This window comes from Alligator sinensis, unplaced genomic scaffold (genome assembly GCF_000455745.1).
Source record: "Alligator sinensis unplaced genomic scaffold, ASM45574v1 scaffold542_1, whole genome shotgun sequence".
Classification (NCBI taxonomy): domain Eukaryota; kingdom Metazoa; phylum Chordata; order Crocodylia; family Alligatoridae; genus Alligator; species Alligator sinensis.
The window spans coordinates 2899049-2915255 of record NW_005841963.1 but is presented as its reverse complement, the minus strand read 5'-3'; the positions used below and the strand labels follow the sequence as shown (position 1 = coordinate 2915255).

Sequence of the window (16207 nt, the reverse complement as noted above, 5' to 3'; positions counted from 1 at the left end):
GTGCATTTAAGTATTCATTTCTTTCAATGCCTATGGCTCTAAGCGTCAATGCATGCTTTTTTCTTGCATATCTTATTGTTCTCAAGCCTACACATTTTATTCCTTAGAAATAAAGCATTGCCTCTTGGTTGCATTTTGAATGCACTTCCCTTTGTGGAGTCCACACATTTCAACACCAATTTGTATTACACTTGCAGAACCATCATCTGCGTTTTTAAGTAGACGATTCACACATACATCACCAAATGAAGAACAAAATGGCAACAGAGAAAAAGGTGCTGATCCTCCTACTGATCATTCACAAACCACTACAGGTATGACACTATGTAAATCTCACAACTGGCTTCTAAAACAGCCAATATGAAGGAATATATCTATGGAAATACATTAGGAAAGAAGATGGAGCACACACAATGTATATTTACAGTGCCTATGTGAATGTGAAATTCGAGCACAGTGGAAACATTTCATCTAAATTATACTACTCATCTAATATTTCCACTTCAGAGAAGTCAATTTTCAAATTAGCCTGAAAGATTGTGAACAGCACCACCTGGAACAACTAATGGAATATAAGAATCAAATATTTGTGTTTATGTACGCCTGTATGCACACAGCATTGGATCAATTCAAATCTTGAAAGAGTAGTGCATAGAAATGATACAAAATCCACGCTAAATATTTATCAAAACTTCAGATTCTAAATAACCAGTTATAGAAATTCTAAAAGCCAGGCTGCTGGGTTTTGGGTTATAGCCGTGTTGGTCTAAGGACACAGGCAGGCAAAGTTCTTTGAGTACACTGTCATATCTTTTATTAGACCAACTGAGTAGTTGGAAAAAAGTTCTTAGCAGCCTTTCGGGTGCAGTCACCCTTCTTCAGGCATAGAGCGTTTCTGCTGTTCTGAGTCTTCAAAAAATGAAAGAAGCTACAAGTGTGGCAGGATGTTAGTGAGAATGTAAACAGGTAGAAATTAGAAAGACAAAAGGTAAAGTAGAGAGGTAAAGCAGAGAGGGGAGGGGGAAGAGAGCAGGGGGGAAAAAGGCTAAATGGAAACATTACAATGATAGAATACAAGGTGGAAAAGAGGCTATCAGTAAAAAAAAAAGAAAGTAACTGGAGATCAGGAAAACAGGCTTATATTCAGAATGAGATCATAAATGAACCAGTACAAATTTCATCCCCACTGCACATTTCCAAGTGAGGTTCACTGTTCAGAAAACCCACTGAACTGGAATGGCAGGAGTTATCATCCACATCGAGGAATGTTGGCGTATCTAGAGAAGGAGAGATTGCTTATCAAGCACCTGCCCAGCTTCAATGCAGGGCAGCTTTTAATTCACTCAAAAATTTTAGGGGAGAAAAACAAAATGTCCACACAGTCACATCTCACTCCACTGGGCTGCAAAGAAGTGAAACACAAACATATGTGTGCACATGCACCATTCATTTTGTTGGTTCTACTTGCAGGCTCTTCAGCTGCTTTTAACTAAAACAATTCTAGCAGTTGTAATGACATATCTAAATATAACTCTACACAAGAGCCATTATGTATAAACGCTGAATCTCAGAAATGAGAGGGAAAAGAAACTCTTGTCTGTTCATTTACCAGTGTCAGTCTTCACTACAGCTAGGGACAGAAGTTACACATTATCCGGTTTAAGTGATCAGACACTGGTTTAAACCTGCACATAAGCCAGTTTCTAAATGGCCGAAACTAGTTTAAGATAAACCTGGTTGAATGTAGTATCAGACTGAACTGATTTAGGTCAAACCAGTTCATGGAACTTCTGTCCTAGCCTCCTTCTTAGTTCAAGTTAAATCAGAGTCCCCCAGCATGCTTTTCAGCCCTGGACTGGGCTGTGCTGTCTGCTTGAGCAGAGCAGGGTTGGCCCCACTCTGCTCTCTAATCCAAGCAGTGAGAGCTGCCTGACAAGGGAGTGGGGGTGGGAAATCTGGCTGTGGATGCAGCCCCTGCCAGATATTTCCCTGCTGGAGTGGAGCGGGCGTGGGCATGGAACAGCAGGCTCAGGTGGAAGGGAGGGAGAGGAATTAAACCCCCCTGCCTCCCCTCTCCCATGGGACCCCAGCCAGGGTCTGCTAGCTTTCCCCCACATCGGGATCCTGTGCCAGTGGGAGAGGGGAGACAGGAGGTTTAACCCCCTTCCCCCCTGCCCTGAATCTGAGGCGCCAGCCAGGCCACTGGCTGGCCATGCCCCCTGCTGCTTCAATGGCCAGCAAGGGGGTAAAGCCAGCAGACTCCGGCTGGGATCCCATGCCAGTGAGAGAAGAGAGGCAGAGAATCTCCCTCCTTCCCCTGAGACGCTGCCTGGGTTGCTGGCTGGCCAAGCCCCCCGTCGCTCAGGGACAAACCTGGCAGAGACTGCTTCCCCCTTACCCCTCCAAGCACACCCCAGCTGGTGTCCCTGCAGGCCAGGGTGGGGGTTTAAGCCCCTCCCCCATCATACTCAGAGGTCAGAGCCACACCCCCGAGCTCAGCTTCCCTCCAACCTTCCCGCCACTGCCAAAGGGAAGGGAGGGCTCACTCTAGCACCCCCCAGCTTCTAGCCTGAGCCACTGCAGGTATGTGTCTGCATTTCCAGAATCAAAAGTCAGCATCTATTCACTTGCTTCTCGGTTCAGTCGACACAGGTTAGACTACCCTGCAAAGATTAAATCAATTCAGGCTTGGGCTTTTTGAATGTCTGTACTTAGCCTACAAGTTCTTTGTTTGATGTTTTGGATGTGGACAGGCATTCATTTCTAGTGCTGAAAATTTCTGCAAAATTGTAGTACACTTGTGAGAGGAAGTATACAGGTGTCCCTGCAGCCACCCCCTCTTTTCTGCTCCCCAGTCTGGGGAAGGTTGAGGGTAGCAATGGTTGCTTGATTCCTCCTAGCCCCTGGGAGGAGTGAAATGGTAGGGAAGGGCTCCCTGAGCCTTTCCCAGAACTTTTCTTACCACTGCTCCCCTTGCCCTCCCCAATCCCTGGGAGGAATCCAGTGGCAGGGAACATACAAGCATTCAATCCTCCGTGAGAGACTTGTGCAGGCAAGATCTTCCTCATTGAATGGAAGATCTTTCTCCTGGATCTGCTTTTTTCCTGTATGAGAAACTGCATGAACGCATATACACTCCCAGCTTCTAGCAGAAGAATGGCATTTCTCTCACTAGAAATGTAACACCTATCCATAACTTTTGTTGCATCTGTTGACTCCTGAGACAAATCATGGTGAAAGTATACAGGCCAGTGTGTTAACATAGTTCCTCTTTCTTACTCAGCTCTTCTACTGACTTACTCTTTTGATCCTTGCAAAGTCGCTTCATTTTTTGTACCATTTCCCTGCCCCGCGTCCACTGTCTCTCCTATCCATTACTACTTTAATCTCTTTGGCTAAGTACAGACAGTCAAAAAGCCCGAGGCTGAATCAAGTCAATGTTTGCAGGTTAGTCTAAGCTGTGTAGATTGAACCGATAAGCAAGTGAACAGACATTCACTTTTGATTCTGGAAATGCAGTCAAATGCCATAGCTTCCAGCTTCCTGGCTCCAACACAAGCGAAGCCCCGCCACCACCACTGGAAGACCACCAAAGCCCGCTCTCCATAGGTCTGATCTAGCCTGCAGGCCAACCCATATGCTGCTTATTCCTATGAATACAGCTACATATCTTCACACTACTTGTCTAGCCAAACTACAAGTATTCACTCTTTTATTCTTTCTTTATATGTCTCTACATCTCTCTCCCTTTTGGCAGTCCAAAAAATAAAGCAAAGAATAACCAACAGCCATTTTAAAAATCCCCATTGAAATTTGCTGGATTTTTTTTTAAACAACACACACACACACACGTCAGGAAATAGACCTTTCGTAACACAATCTGGCCCCTGTCAATAAACACATGGTCTGTTTGAAAGGCTGCTCTTCATTTCTCTGCTGTCACCTGCTTTCATTCAGGGAATTTACACAGGTGTCCTACTTAGAGTCAAGTGTTCCATGAAGTGGATGAGGTGGTAATAGCTTAGCAGGACAGCACTGGACCAAATCAGTGCTTCAGAGTATAAGAAGACCTCAATCAACTCAGTAAGAGAGATAGACTCGAATAAGGTGGACAAGAAAAGAAAAAAGGAAGAAAATAGACCAGGTAAAAAGGGAGCAAAAGAGTAAACCTGTTAAAATGCAAAATAAGGTAAAAATAAATAAATAAATAAAAAAAGAGGCATGAGTTGTTGTAGCAGAACTGGATCTGTTAGCTGAATCCATTTCACCTAGCCTGCTAAACTCTGGTGGATCATACTGGATTAATAAAGTACCAAATGTATCAAATCACAGGCAGAAACAATTTTCTACAAAGGAGAACTACTCTCTAGTAACTAGAATCCCTGCAGCAACAGGTCTGATATAAGTTGCTTTGCTCAAGAGCTATAAAGCTGAAATTAGGAGACATGAGGGACAGAGACAAGGAGACAAAATGTTTATGAAAAGAAAAAGGAAAATAAAATAAGTTCTGAATAGTTTCATATGTGGGTAGTATCTTCTAAACATTGTTCCATCTTATGTCATTGTAGAAACAAATTAATTGTCTTTGGTGTGTTTGTTAAAGCAGCTTGTTACCAGGCTTAAAGAACATAAAACTAGGAATGTCCTAGTTTCTCTACATTATTAAAAAGATCTATAGAATATACAAAAGAAAAATGTATCGATCCCAGCACACACACAATGTCATAAAACTCCCAGATGAAAAACCAGAGTTTAATTCACACACGCATACCATCAACTAGCTAGTTTTTTTACTTTTAAGCAATGCAGATTTAAATTCTGACTGGAAATACAGGAAGCTTCCTTTTTCTAAATGAATACAAATCCCCTCCCTTCACTCGCTCTTGTTGGCTGGCTGCTCCATATATGAAAAATGAGAAACGTAAGACACGAGATGCAATGCAGCGTCATGTACAGAATGTTGCTAGCCTTGCTTAACTTGGAAAATGCATTTGTTTCAAGACATCAGAGAAAATCTGTTTCTGATTCCAAACATTAGATATTTTCTGAGAACATTGCCAAGAAAAGAATCCAAGGAATGTCCTTACATGCACAGCACACGCGAGACAACTGGTGAGCAGGCCTGTGATCTTAAATTTTTTCTTTTAAAAAAAAATCTGCATTTCTAGCATGGAACTCTCCTCTAGGGAGCAACAAACACATGCCCAGGATTTTTCATGGATAGTCTCCAACATAACCCTTTGCTATTATTAGTATGAAAGATTTCCCCCTCCAAATCTAAAGTTGTACACCAAGCAAAGATACAGTAAATACTTCACAACTGCAGGCAGGCAGGAGTGCACGCCCACTCTACAGCATTTCTGGCACTATTTTCCTTTTGCAAACAAACTAATGGAACCTAGGTCAAAGCTGCAGAAGTACAAGCTTGCTTTTCAGCCCCCCACAATGTACTGGGGCTGGTGGCTCACAGCCCTTCTTGAAATTAATTCTTAAGTACTGAAGTTTATTTAGTTTATAGATGCGAATCTCTACAGTCCAAAGAATTGAGAGCAAGAAAGCAGTATGGCTTTGGCCCTTCATCCCACATCCTGGCTTCAGTTTATCATCAGCAATAACAGTTCCATTGTTGTATCACAATATTTGAATAATCCCAGTGATTGGGCGTAGGAGTATCTCATTCTCCAAATGCAACATTAAGGAACAGAAAATTTTGTAACTAGTTTTCCCTGAAGCATCAACCCAGATTCTTATTAGAGCAGTGATTCTCAGTCATTCTAGATTCAAGATACCCCATTGGAAAATGCCAGCTCTTAGTTTTCACTAGTTTTTTTTCACTACAAAAAAATAACAGAGAAATTCTTCTGTTGCAAAGAGCTCAGAAAGACCCCACTAGGTCAGAATGTCTTTGACACTATGGATTCCTATTTGAAAACTTTGGGTTTATCTTGCAAATCAGGTGTAGGTGATTGCACACCTAACTGGGCTAATTTTGTAAAGAACCCTTAAAAGCCTCTCAAGGCACCCAAGGCTGCAGTGGTACCCTGGCTAAGAATGAGTCTTAGAGAAAATATATTGTGGCTCACTGGAGACAGCAGGGTGCATCTGCCCTGTCCCGGCTGCATCCTTTGCTGAAGCAATTCCAAAGGAGCTGTAGATGGTAACTGAAAGCTTGGCCACAAAGATAAGTTCCCATGAGTTAGACTACCGTAAGTGTGGGGCACTTAATACAAAAGGGGTAAGTGGTCTCTCATATTTAACATAGATTTTACATTATAGATTAAGAAAATGAACAACAGCAGTTTCCGTTGGTTAGTCTACAGGACAAATTCCCATCCTAGCCTCCCTTGTGAATTATGGTGTGTAAACTACCACAAGTGACTGCTCTTCTGTGTACATTTCTTACTGTGCAGTAGCGTGACGGAGCTTAGTGCTATTACACAAGGTACAAGCTGCCCTCCACTTTCATGTACACAAGCAGTTACTGTAGTGTGACTGATATATTGTACATTCATACAGAAGGCGATGCAGTTGCACCTCACAGACTAATTCAGAAATATATCATATATTCGCTTACCTTGGGGAAACCTCTTTGTCAGTATACCCTCACCAGGAAGTTATATGCTTTTTCTTTTCACAATAAGGTGCCAGCTATGATGGTAAGGGCACCAAAATGGTAGCCCAAAAAAGACTAAATGACATTATAAAATAATCAGAACTCATGGTAAAGGTATTATCTTTTATTAGATCAACTCGATTTGGTCAGAAAAAATTCTTTAATTGCAAGCTTTCGGGCACAAGCGCTCTTCTTCAGGCATAGGAGAAACGATTGTGCAAGTTCTCCTGGGTAGAAATGAAAGTTCATATTTCACAGGAGACTTGAAGGTGTGATAAAATCTCCTATTTGGAATCTTTTCTCCTATGCTTGAAGAAGGGTGCCCAAAAGCTTGCAAGTAAGCTATGCTTGTGCCCAAAAGCTTGCAATTAAAGATATTTTTTTTTGCAAAAATCTAGTTGGTCTAATAAAAGATATCATTTCTACCATGAGTTCTGATTCCTTTTACCTCTAGACCAATATAGCTACAACCTGGATACCTGACATTATAAAATAATGGCACACCCAAAGCCAAACAAGCCATTAAAGGTGTGCTAAAGTTTATGTAGAGGATTTCAGAACAAACTCAAACACCAAAGCATGCAATGATTCAAACCATATATAAACAATGACAACTGATTTATCTGAGCAAGAATGCTAATCGTTACCAGAGCCTGAAGACAACTCCTATTGCACAGCAGCATGGGAGTTGCTAGCCCTAGAAACACACAAATAAAAACACCCAGCTCTCCTACTGCTTTCCAAACTGAACAAAACAAAACAATACCCAAAAGGCAAACATGCTGCTCTGTTTCAGATACAGAAAAAAACCCCTCCACCCAGTCAAGCCTGGCACCCTTCTATTTTATCCCGACAATGTCCGAAGCTCAAGCTTAACATGATGACTAAATACAAAACAAATTGAAACAACTGGAAAAAAGAGGAAAATACTAAAGAGTGGGGCGGGAAAGGACTGATGATTCACACGTTTGATGCCTGTCTTGAGCTCCCTGGTGATGTGGAACTTTGGTATCTCCAAGGTTATCCAATTATTAATTTCTATATAAATTTAAAACTAAGATAATGTATGCTTAATCTTTACTCCTTTCTTTTTACTTCTATTTCTCTGTTTGTGAATGATATAATTGCACTAAAATATCATACAGAACATGAGAGTTGCAAAGTTTAACAGCCATAAAACAGGAAACCTACTTTGTCATCACAATGACCAAGATCTACAGTTAAAATTCTAATGGTAATGATGTCCTAAGTTTAATCAAAGCACACTGTTAACAGTTCAACAAAGCTGTTTAGTACCACTCTGCAAAGTATGTCCCTAGCTAGGATCCAAAATCTTATAATTACCAATTCAAGAAAATAATGCTTATAAAAACTTTTCCTCTATGTGGAGACATTTCCTTTGCATTTGGTCTATATAAAAGGCTTCTAATATACAGGTTTACTTAAAAAAATATTTAATGTAAATATAAGCCTTATTGTAGACAGTAACATTTTCATAAATGCCAAAGTATGCCCATTCTCAAAAAGTGACATGAGTCAGAAACCCATGTCATTTGACAGACAGTAGCCACCTTGATGGTGCCTGACATGAAAACTTAGGTGCTTTTGAAAATCTTACCCATACTTCAGATAGTAACTGCTTAAAGCAGAATCTAATAGATAGCATCAAAGTAATACTGTAACGCTTTCAGAAAGTATAGCTCAGAACCACTGGTTTCATTTTTGCTCTATTTTATAATTCCAGTGACCTGTCAAATTGTGTGCATGTCATGGATCAAAAACCCCAAGGTCTACAGTGGGCACATCTACATGAGACGCTTTAAGGCTCATTAGCCTAAATTTAAGGTGCATTAGGGTACATGTTTACATGCACATGCACTAAACTAAGCATGCTGTAAAAGTGGTGAATTTAGGCTATTTGCATCTAAATTTGACACCTGCAAATGCAGGTATCAAATTTAGGCGTGAATAGTTAAAGTGCATTAATGAACATGTAGACACGTTAAAGCGTGTTAATGCTGTGCGTGTGTGGACTGATTTGGGACTAACTTTAGTCCCAAATCAATCCACACACAGAGTTAATGCGCTTTAATGCCTGCACATGTAGACATCTGCCTAAACCCGCTTAATGAGTATTAAGCAAATGTGCATTAAATTTAAGCGTGCTTAAATACACATGTAGACATGCCTAGTTTTAAGAAAACGCACAAAACACAACATGCAAGTGTGCATGTGTGTGTAGGAATAGATGCAATACGTAATTTAAGATGCATAGCAAAAGTGTGCTCTGTAATTTTTTTCCCCCAAGGATCTTTGGAGTCAGTGGCACTACTCAGGCTATGATTTTGGCATAAGGGCCATCTTTTTGTCCTGAGGTGTGTGCGTGTGCACGTGTTTACAGTGTCCAGTGCAATGAGGCCTGGATCCTGACTTGGGCCTCTGGAGTCTGTTCAACCAACAATACCAGCTATATGCTTTTACTAAATATCATTCATACAGCACTTTGAGATAACTGACAGACAGACGCCAGAGAAATATCAGAAGAAACGTTTTGTACAGCAAAAGAAAGTTTTGTACAGCAAAAGAAATGTAAAGTACAGCATTTCCCATTTACTGCTGCTTCTCCCAGAGAGAAGCATCTCTTTGTTAGAGACCTAACCTTTCCAACAGCTCTTTGGTCAGTCAGCTTCCAGCAACTGTACTTCAGAAGTGTGACAGCAGCAGCTAGATAAGTTCTAGAGAAATACTGAGACCTGAAAGAAAAAAAAAAAAAAAAAACCAAAACACCCCTTCCTACTCTCACTGATTTTGAGGATCATATTCTTACAAACCACACCTTTTTATTATTTTTTTCCAAGTCCATCTCCCTGTTTCTCACTCGTCCCCCGCTTCCCCCTCACACACACACACACACACACACACACACACACAAATGCACACAAAATATTTGCATCACTATGACAAAAGTATTTCCCCTCTTTTCCCACTTGGCACTCATTACATGCCATTCAGTTTATGCAATAATTAAGCCAGTGTCCATGTTTCACATAATAAACCAGTCCACAAGTCTCTGTGATATCAGCAGTCCCCCCCTGAAATCTTCTTTACACTAACTACTCAGCTGTCCTTGACACACACAAAGCAAGCTTGCCCTATTATCCGACAAACATCCACATCCCCGAGAAGAGAATTCCAAACAGGCAGCAGCGCTGTATCGGTTGCTGGTTCATAAGAACAAAAGGAACAGTGAATTTATACCACTCTCTCATTCCTGCACACCAGAATAAACTTCCATATACTTCAGAGTGTTTTGAAAGCAGTTACCATCCTAACACTAAAAACCCAAGCCTATCAAATAACACAGCCCAGCTCAGCTGACTAGAACCACTGCAACGACCTTGCCAGAGAAGTCCCCCTCACCTTTCAGACAAAACATTGTGAGGCAATTCCATGAAGAGGAGAAAAAGTGTTCTGCTTTCCAAACGCGACACACAGTACTAGGTACAGCTGTTCTCCGATCTACCCCATTCAGCACACAGCCAGAGAAGCGTGGCAGTGGGCCAGCTCATGCTGTTACAGGAAGCTGCTACCCAATCCACTGATTTCTGAGCTGCGCAGCTGACACCTCCCTATCTCTAACTTCCCCACCCTCTTTCAAAAAGACCCTTAATAAAAAAAAAAATTAAATGGCTACTGTGCCTCCTTAACCCCACCACAGCACAGGCCGGAGTGTAATTGTTTTATCTCTTCTGTCAGCATTTTCCCCCTGCTGTGAATGCAGCTTATATCCATCAATTGGTTAGCATTAAAAAAATAAATCACTCTAATCCAACTCAACTGTTTGTTATGAATTACTAACTCTGCTCTTTGTGAACATTTTTTGTTCTAGAACATATGGCTTTTCTCTCTCACCCCTCCCACAAAAGTGCTTTGTTTGTGTGCGTGGTATTTCAGATGAGCATATACAACACAGATACATATATTAGAAATCTCATAACTGTGCTGGAATGTCAGCTAGGGACGGCTTCAAAAACACTTATTTTACATGGGGGAAAAAAAGGTTAGCAATTAGGAAATCAGGCCTTTCAGCACACAGGAAGCATGGGCTCCTCACCCCCTGCCGCATGGGCTCTTCCAGTGTGGAGGTTCCCTGGGCTGCCCTACAGCTCAGACTGCATGGACTCCTCACCCCCGCCCCACCACTGACATACAGAAAGCAGAAGCTGGAGGAGGGAAGGGGAACCCAGGGACTCCAGCAGTAGCAGAAAGAGTGGCAGCTGGGAAGGGAGCCCATGACCCACAAGTTAATCCTGCACAGGCCTCACGTGGCTCACAGGCCACAAGTTGGACAGCCTTGCTTTACAGCAATCCTACATTGGGTCCAATCATGTAAGCCTTATTCCAGAAATCTACCCATTAACATGAGAACAGACGAGCTGCCATTTACCAGTGGTCAGACCACAGGTCTATCTTACTCACTATCCCCAATATCCTGTCACACAGTGACAGAGAGTACATGGGGCATAATGATACTTTCTGTTTTGTTTACAATTCCCATAATATTCCCTAACATAGTGTTTGCCTTTTTGATGGCTAATGAACACTGAGCTAATGTTTTTAGTGAACTGTTTACAACAACTCCCAGATCTCTTTCCCACATGGTAATAGCTAATGTAGAGACCATCATGGTATAGGTATAGTTTGGATTATTTTTGTCCAAGGGCATCACTTTACACTTATCTAACACTAAATTCATTCATCTGCTATTTAGTTGTCCATTCACTCCATAGGGGAAGATCTTTCCGTACAGTAGTTCCTCACTTTCCACCTTCATCTTTACCACTTGGCTAAATTGGTAAATGACACAAAATTAGTCTCTCTCACTACTCACCCCAGTCCTACTGTACTGCGTAGGAGTTCTTCCTGCATAAGGACCGCAGGATTTGGCTCCGTTTCTTTCGGCCTTAACTGTACTTTTAAGGCACAGCCCTGGGTTAAGGGAAGTACAAACTACTTAGTGGGAGTATATCCAGAGCTATTCCAGTTATGGGAGCACAGTGTTCCCACAGGATACCAATTCCTTTCCACGGACCAGTGGGTAGGAGTTAAACAATGGGTCTTGTCTTTGGATCACTTTTTGTCCCCTCAAGGAAATACTTCCTGTGATAAAGTACTGGAGGTGTTTTAGCACGTAAACAGGTTGCTTACATACATAGAGTACTCCTGTCTAAACTCAGACAGACCAACCCTTCTGGCTTAGGTACATATGGTCTTCAAAACCTTCTCCTGAAAGGGTCTGAATCAGCAAATATTTTCTGCCAGCTGCAGCAGTTACTACCATGCACAGTCCCATGAGTGTTTAATATGTACATAACACTTAAGTCCCATGCCCCTGGCAAGACCAGGTCCTAAAAGACCTTGGTCCTTACATCACATGGCTCTCTGGAAGAGTCAGGATGTCTGACTTTACTGTATAACTAGGAAATGGGATACCCTCCATATCCATTACTTGTCTGTAGGTCCAGCCTAATGTGAAATACATAAGAACATGCATGCCAAAATGTCTTAAACAGCTCCTATCCAAAATATCAATGTAGAAAATGATGCAAACAGCTCAAAAACCAACATAGCACCATTAAGATGTTGAGTGCTGTCAGCCGTCACTGGTCAATGTTTGTCATCAGATACCCAAGCTATTTCAGTGGGTGGGCAACAGCTTCAGAATGAACAGAAGTTCCTGCAACAAAACAGTAGAGTAAATCTACAGAGTTTTCAGTCCACGATTAACAGACAGTTTAGCTTAGCTTAACCTGTATTTTCCTCCTACATGAAAGATACAGCTCAGTGTTAATGCCTGAATATACCTTATCTGAGAAGTTATATTAAGGAAAAGCATTCCTCTCTTTGCTTTCTGTTCTGAGTACTGTATTCACATCCCAGGCTATTTTGGTTCTTAAGGAGGATCTTCACTAGCAAACGAACTGTGCATACAAAACAATCAGCAACATATTTGGGTGGGGGAGGTGTTTAGCTGGGTTCCAGAGGGACCAGTTTTAGGTCTGGCCTTGTTAAATTTTAATTACCTGGAAGAGGAAATAAGCAGCACATTAATGACATTCATAGGGGATTCTATCAGAGAGCAGCTGCGAACGCCAGTGAGGACCAAAAAAAGAATACAAGTAGACCTTGGGAGATTAAAAAACATGAGCAGGGAGGAAAAAAAAGAAAAACAGAATAAGATTGAATTTAGAAAAAAATACAACTTTATACATGGGGAGAGAAGGGGGAAGGGAAAGAAATAAGATGTACGGGGAAAGGGAATCAGTAATGCTGACCAAGAAATTATGCATGACTTGGAAGTGTGACTTGGTTCCAAAATAAAGCAAATGTGTTTTTGATGCTGTGCCCACAAAGGCTATCCTGTCGCACAGATTTCAGAGGCTGAATACCCCACCACTCTTCAGAACTCTAATGGTCACCTGGAAAGCCAGCTTCTCTGCATCGCCTTGTGAAATATCCACCAGCTACACTATACTGGATCCTTCTGCTGACTGCCATTGAAGGGAGTAGGGATGGAAAAGATGAGGACACATGGTAGGGTGACCACCTTTTTAAAATATAAAGGCAGGGACATGCCCACTTCCCCTCAACCCCACTGGCAGCACAGCCAAAGCAGAGCTGAGTGAAGCAGGGCAGTGGCAGATGTAGGCTACCTGCTGTGGGCTCAGGGCTCCCAGGGGGACGGCAGTAGGACAGGAAGCCCCAAGTCTGCAGCAGGCAGCCAGCATTTGCCTCTGCCCCATACACAAATCTGAGGGGAACTTCCCAACCATACCCCCCTCCCCAGGGGTTGCACACAGCAGTGGGGAGCTGCCCTCCCCCGTGCCCCCTGGACAAGCCGCCCGTGGCTCTGTCCCACTCCCCACCCCAGCCTCAGGGCCCTATGCACAGCCCTGGCTGGGCAGCACCCCTACCCTATTCTCTCCCCCTCGCACTCGCTCCCCTCCCACTGACTTATCTGCAAGGAGCTGCTCGCCACCCTACCCAGCTGTTTTACCAGCCATGTGCATGTGTATGGGTACATATGTGCATGTGGCATCCCCTGTGTCCAGCTCCCAGCAGCCCTAAGCAGCCCAGAACGCTGCCAGCCTGCAAGGGAAAACCTGGATCCCTGCATGATACTGCAAATCCAGGACAAATACTGTCCTGGAGTCATGCAGCCTGGGACCGGGACTTAATGATCCCATTCTGGGACTGTCCCACCCAATAAGGGATAGGCAGTCACCCCAGGACATGGGAAAGTAGAAAATATTTCCAGTCCAGAAAACGATAGGTACTGGGAAAAGGGCAACTGCGAGGGAGAATGATGCTTCTAGAGGGTAGAGGTAGATGGAGACCCCCCGAAGTTAGAAGTTAGGCTGGAGCGAGTAACCGAAGTGAAGTCCCAACTGTCTTTTTCCTCATGGTCACTCCTCCCCTTTACTCTACATACATGATCTAAAGCAGTCAGTACTGCTCTAACCATCTCAGCCTGTCTGTTAAAGGCTTTCTTCTCTCTGCTAGATCCACTAGAACTCTTTATGGTGCAGCAGAAACAAGTGGCAGGTTGGCAACTGAAAAAGCCCTGTGGAGCTGCCCGTTTTGCAGCCCCCGCAGTGTCTCTTAGTCTCTTATGAATTGGGTAAAATCACTATCACAGAAAGAAAGATAATAATCCTTTTTTTGCTTAGCTCACTGTAACCAGGTGATTATCAGGTTCCTTTCTGGGCACTTTGTTAACAGAAAGATAGTGAAAAGAATTCAGAAGAGAGAAGTGCAACACACTTACTAGAAGCACAAAAGGTTGATTCATTATGAGCAATTTGAAGTATTAAACACGCATAATTTGATTTAGGGAATTAAATTAAGAACTGAGCAAACAGGAAAAATCCTGGTCAAACAAGTATACTCTTTATTGGGATAATGAAAAAATATCTTCAGTAATGGGCAAACAGTTGCTAAATGAACAGTAGGAAATAATCTTGTATTGGCAGGAAGGTGGGTTACATCAGGAATGTCAAAGATACAGCCTGTGGGCCAGATCCAGTTCATGGACTGGCCCTACATCACTCATCTGGCCTGCAAGGCTGGATGTTTGATACCTCTGGGTTAGATATAAAATACCTCTTGTTCAATAATATGAATTTTAAAAATGTTCATGTGATCTCTCATAATTTGGTGCATGTTGGTCAGACTAAGAGCATCTTGAATGTGCCATTATGCCACTGCATTGGTGGATATGTAAATCCAAATAAGAAAAATACGTCTTTTCCTCACTTCACTGTATTCAAGCTTTCTCTCTGGCATGTTCAGAGATTGCCAATCTCTACAAAGTAGCATGTGATGAAACAGCAAACACAGATTACTTCCTTTTCAGCATGCTACCACTGCCTGGAAAACACTTCTACAAAAACAGTCTCAGGGGATGAAACATATCCAGTGTGCAAGGCTGCCAAGTAGTTTGTGTGACACTTGTGCATTGCCAACACTGTCTGGCATTTTCTCAGCCCAGCTGGATCTTCTGAAAGAGTTGCAGTTCCTACGTCTGCCCGCTGCAAGCTATTGCATTCCTTAATCCCTGCTGAATACAGCACGGACACTCCAAACTCAGGCAATGTGGCAGCAGATGGCTTTGATAAGGAGGGCTAAATGGGGGTCAGAGGCAGAGAGGAAGACCAGAATAAGATAGGAAGAAGGACCTGATAAGAGGGAAGACATGATGTGAAGAAGGAAGGACCAGTGGCTGGGTGCTTTATGTACCTAAAAGTTAAGCCTGGGGATGATCAGCCTACATCACTCTACAGTGAATGAAAGGAGTTAGGGCTTGGGTGCTGCCAAGGCCATGTCCACCATCAGGAAGCTCACTCCCACCCCCTCACAGGAGGGGGCTCCTTATATGCCAAATGCTGTAATTGTAAGGCAGGGCAGCTGTCTCAGATGGGTCCTGAACATGTGCTCAGAACCACTAGTGGGTTCTTTGCCCTACACATCGTGAAAGATGCTCAAACTCTGGTCTCAAGTGGCAACATTGCCTCATTTCCGGAACTTGGTGCTGGAGGGATGGGATACTGTGCTCCTCAGCAGCACTGCCAGACTCAGCAGGAGGTCAATATAGGCATGCCCTTAAGACCCAAAAATCATAACAGTTTCGATGCTAAGCAAGCACATGCTAATCAAGCCAAGAGGAACAGATGAAAACCCACCACATCTTGCCCGGACTTCAAACCCGAGTAGGGCCTCCTAGAAAAACAGATTCATAGCCTGAAGCTCTCTCTTGAATTTCCTAGTCCCTTTGGGTATGGATCACAGGCTCACACTTCGCTTTTAAGTAGGGGATGCTGCATATCTTATTATTTGATAGTGTTATAGCGCTTACCCAGAAAGTGGGATGTTGGCACATCAAAATAAGTTTAACTAACATGGACACTCTTCACCCCTTCTGTTAAAGTTGTACTCATTACATTCATGTCTCAACTCAGAAGCATTCATAGATGTTAGGGTCAGAAGGGACCTCAATAGATCATTGAGTCCGACCCCCTGCATAGGCAGGAAAGA

General features: G+C 42.7%; 1 protein-coding gene across 7 annotated transcripts in view; it reads right to left on the bottom strand.

The window, feature by feature from the left end:
* Positions 1-16207, bottom strand: part of NHSL1 (NHS like 1) — a 171716-nt gene that overhangs the window by 130305 nt on the left and 25204 nt on the right. The window contains exon 1 of one of the 7 annotated variants that reach the window (XM_025200331.1): positions 10034-10476. The exons of the other annotated variants lie outside the window; for them this stretch is intronic. Within the exon in view, the coding sequence (XP_025056116.1) occupies positions 10034-10049 (16 nt within the window). The 5' untranslated portion in view covers positions 10050-10476. Of the gene's footprint in view, positions 1-10033; positions 10477-16207 lie in introns of those variants that run through there. 7 annotated transcript variants of the gene reach the window in all.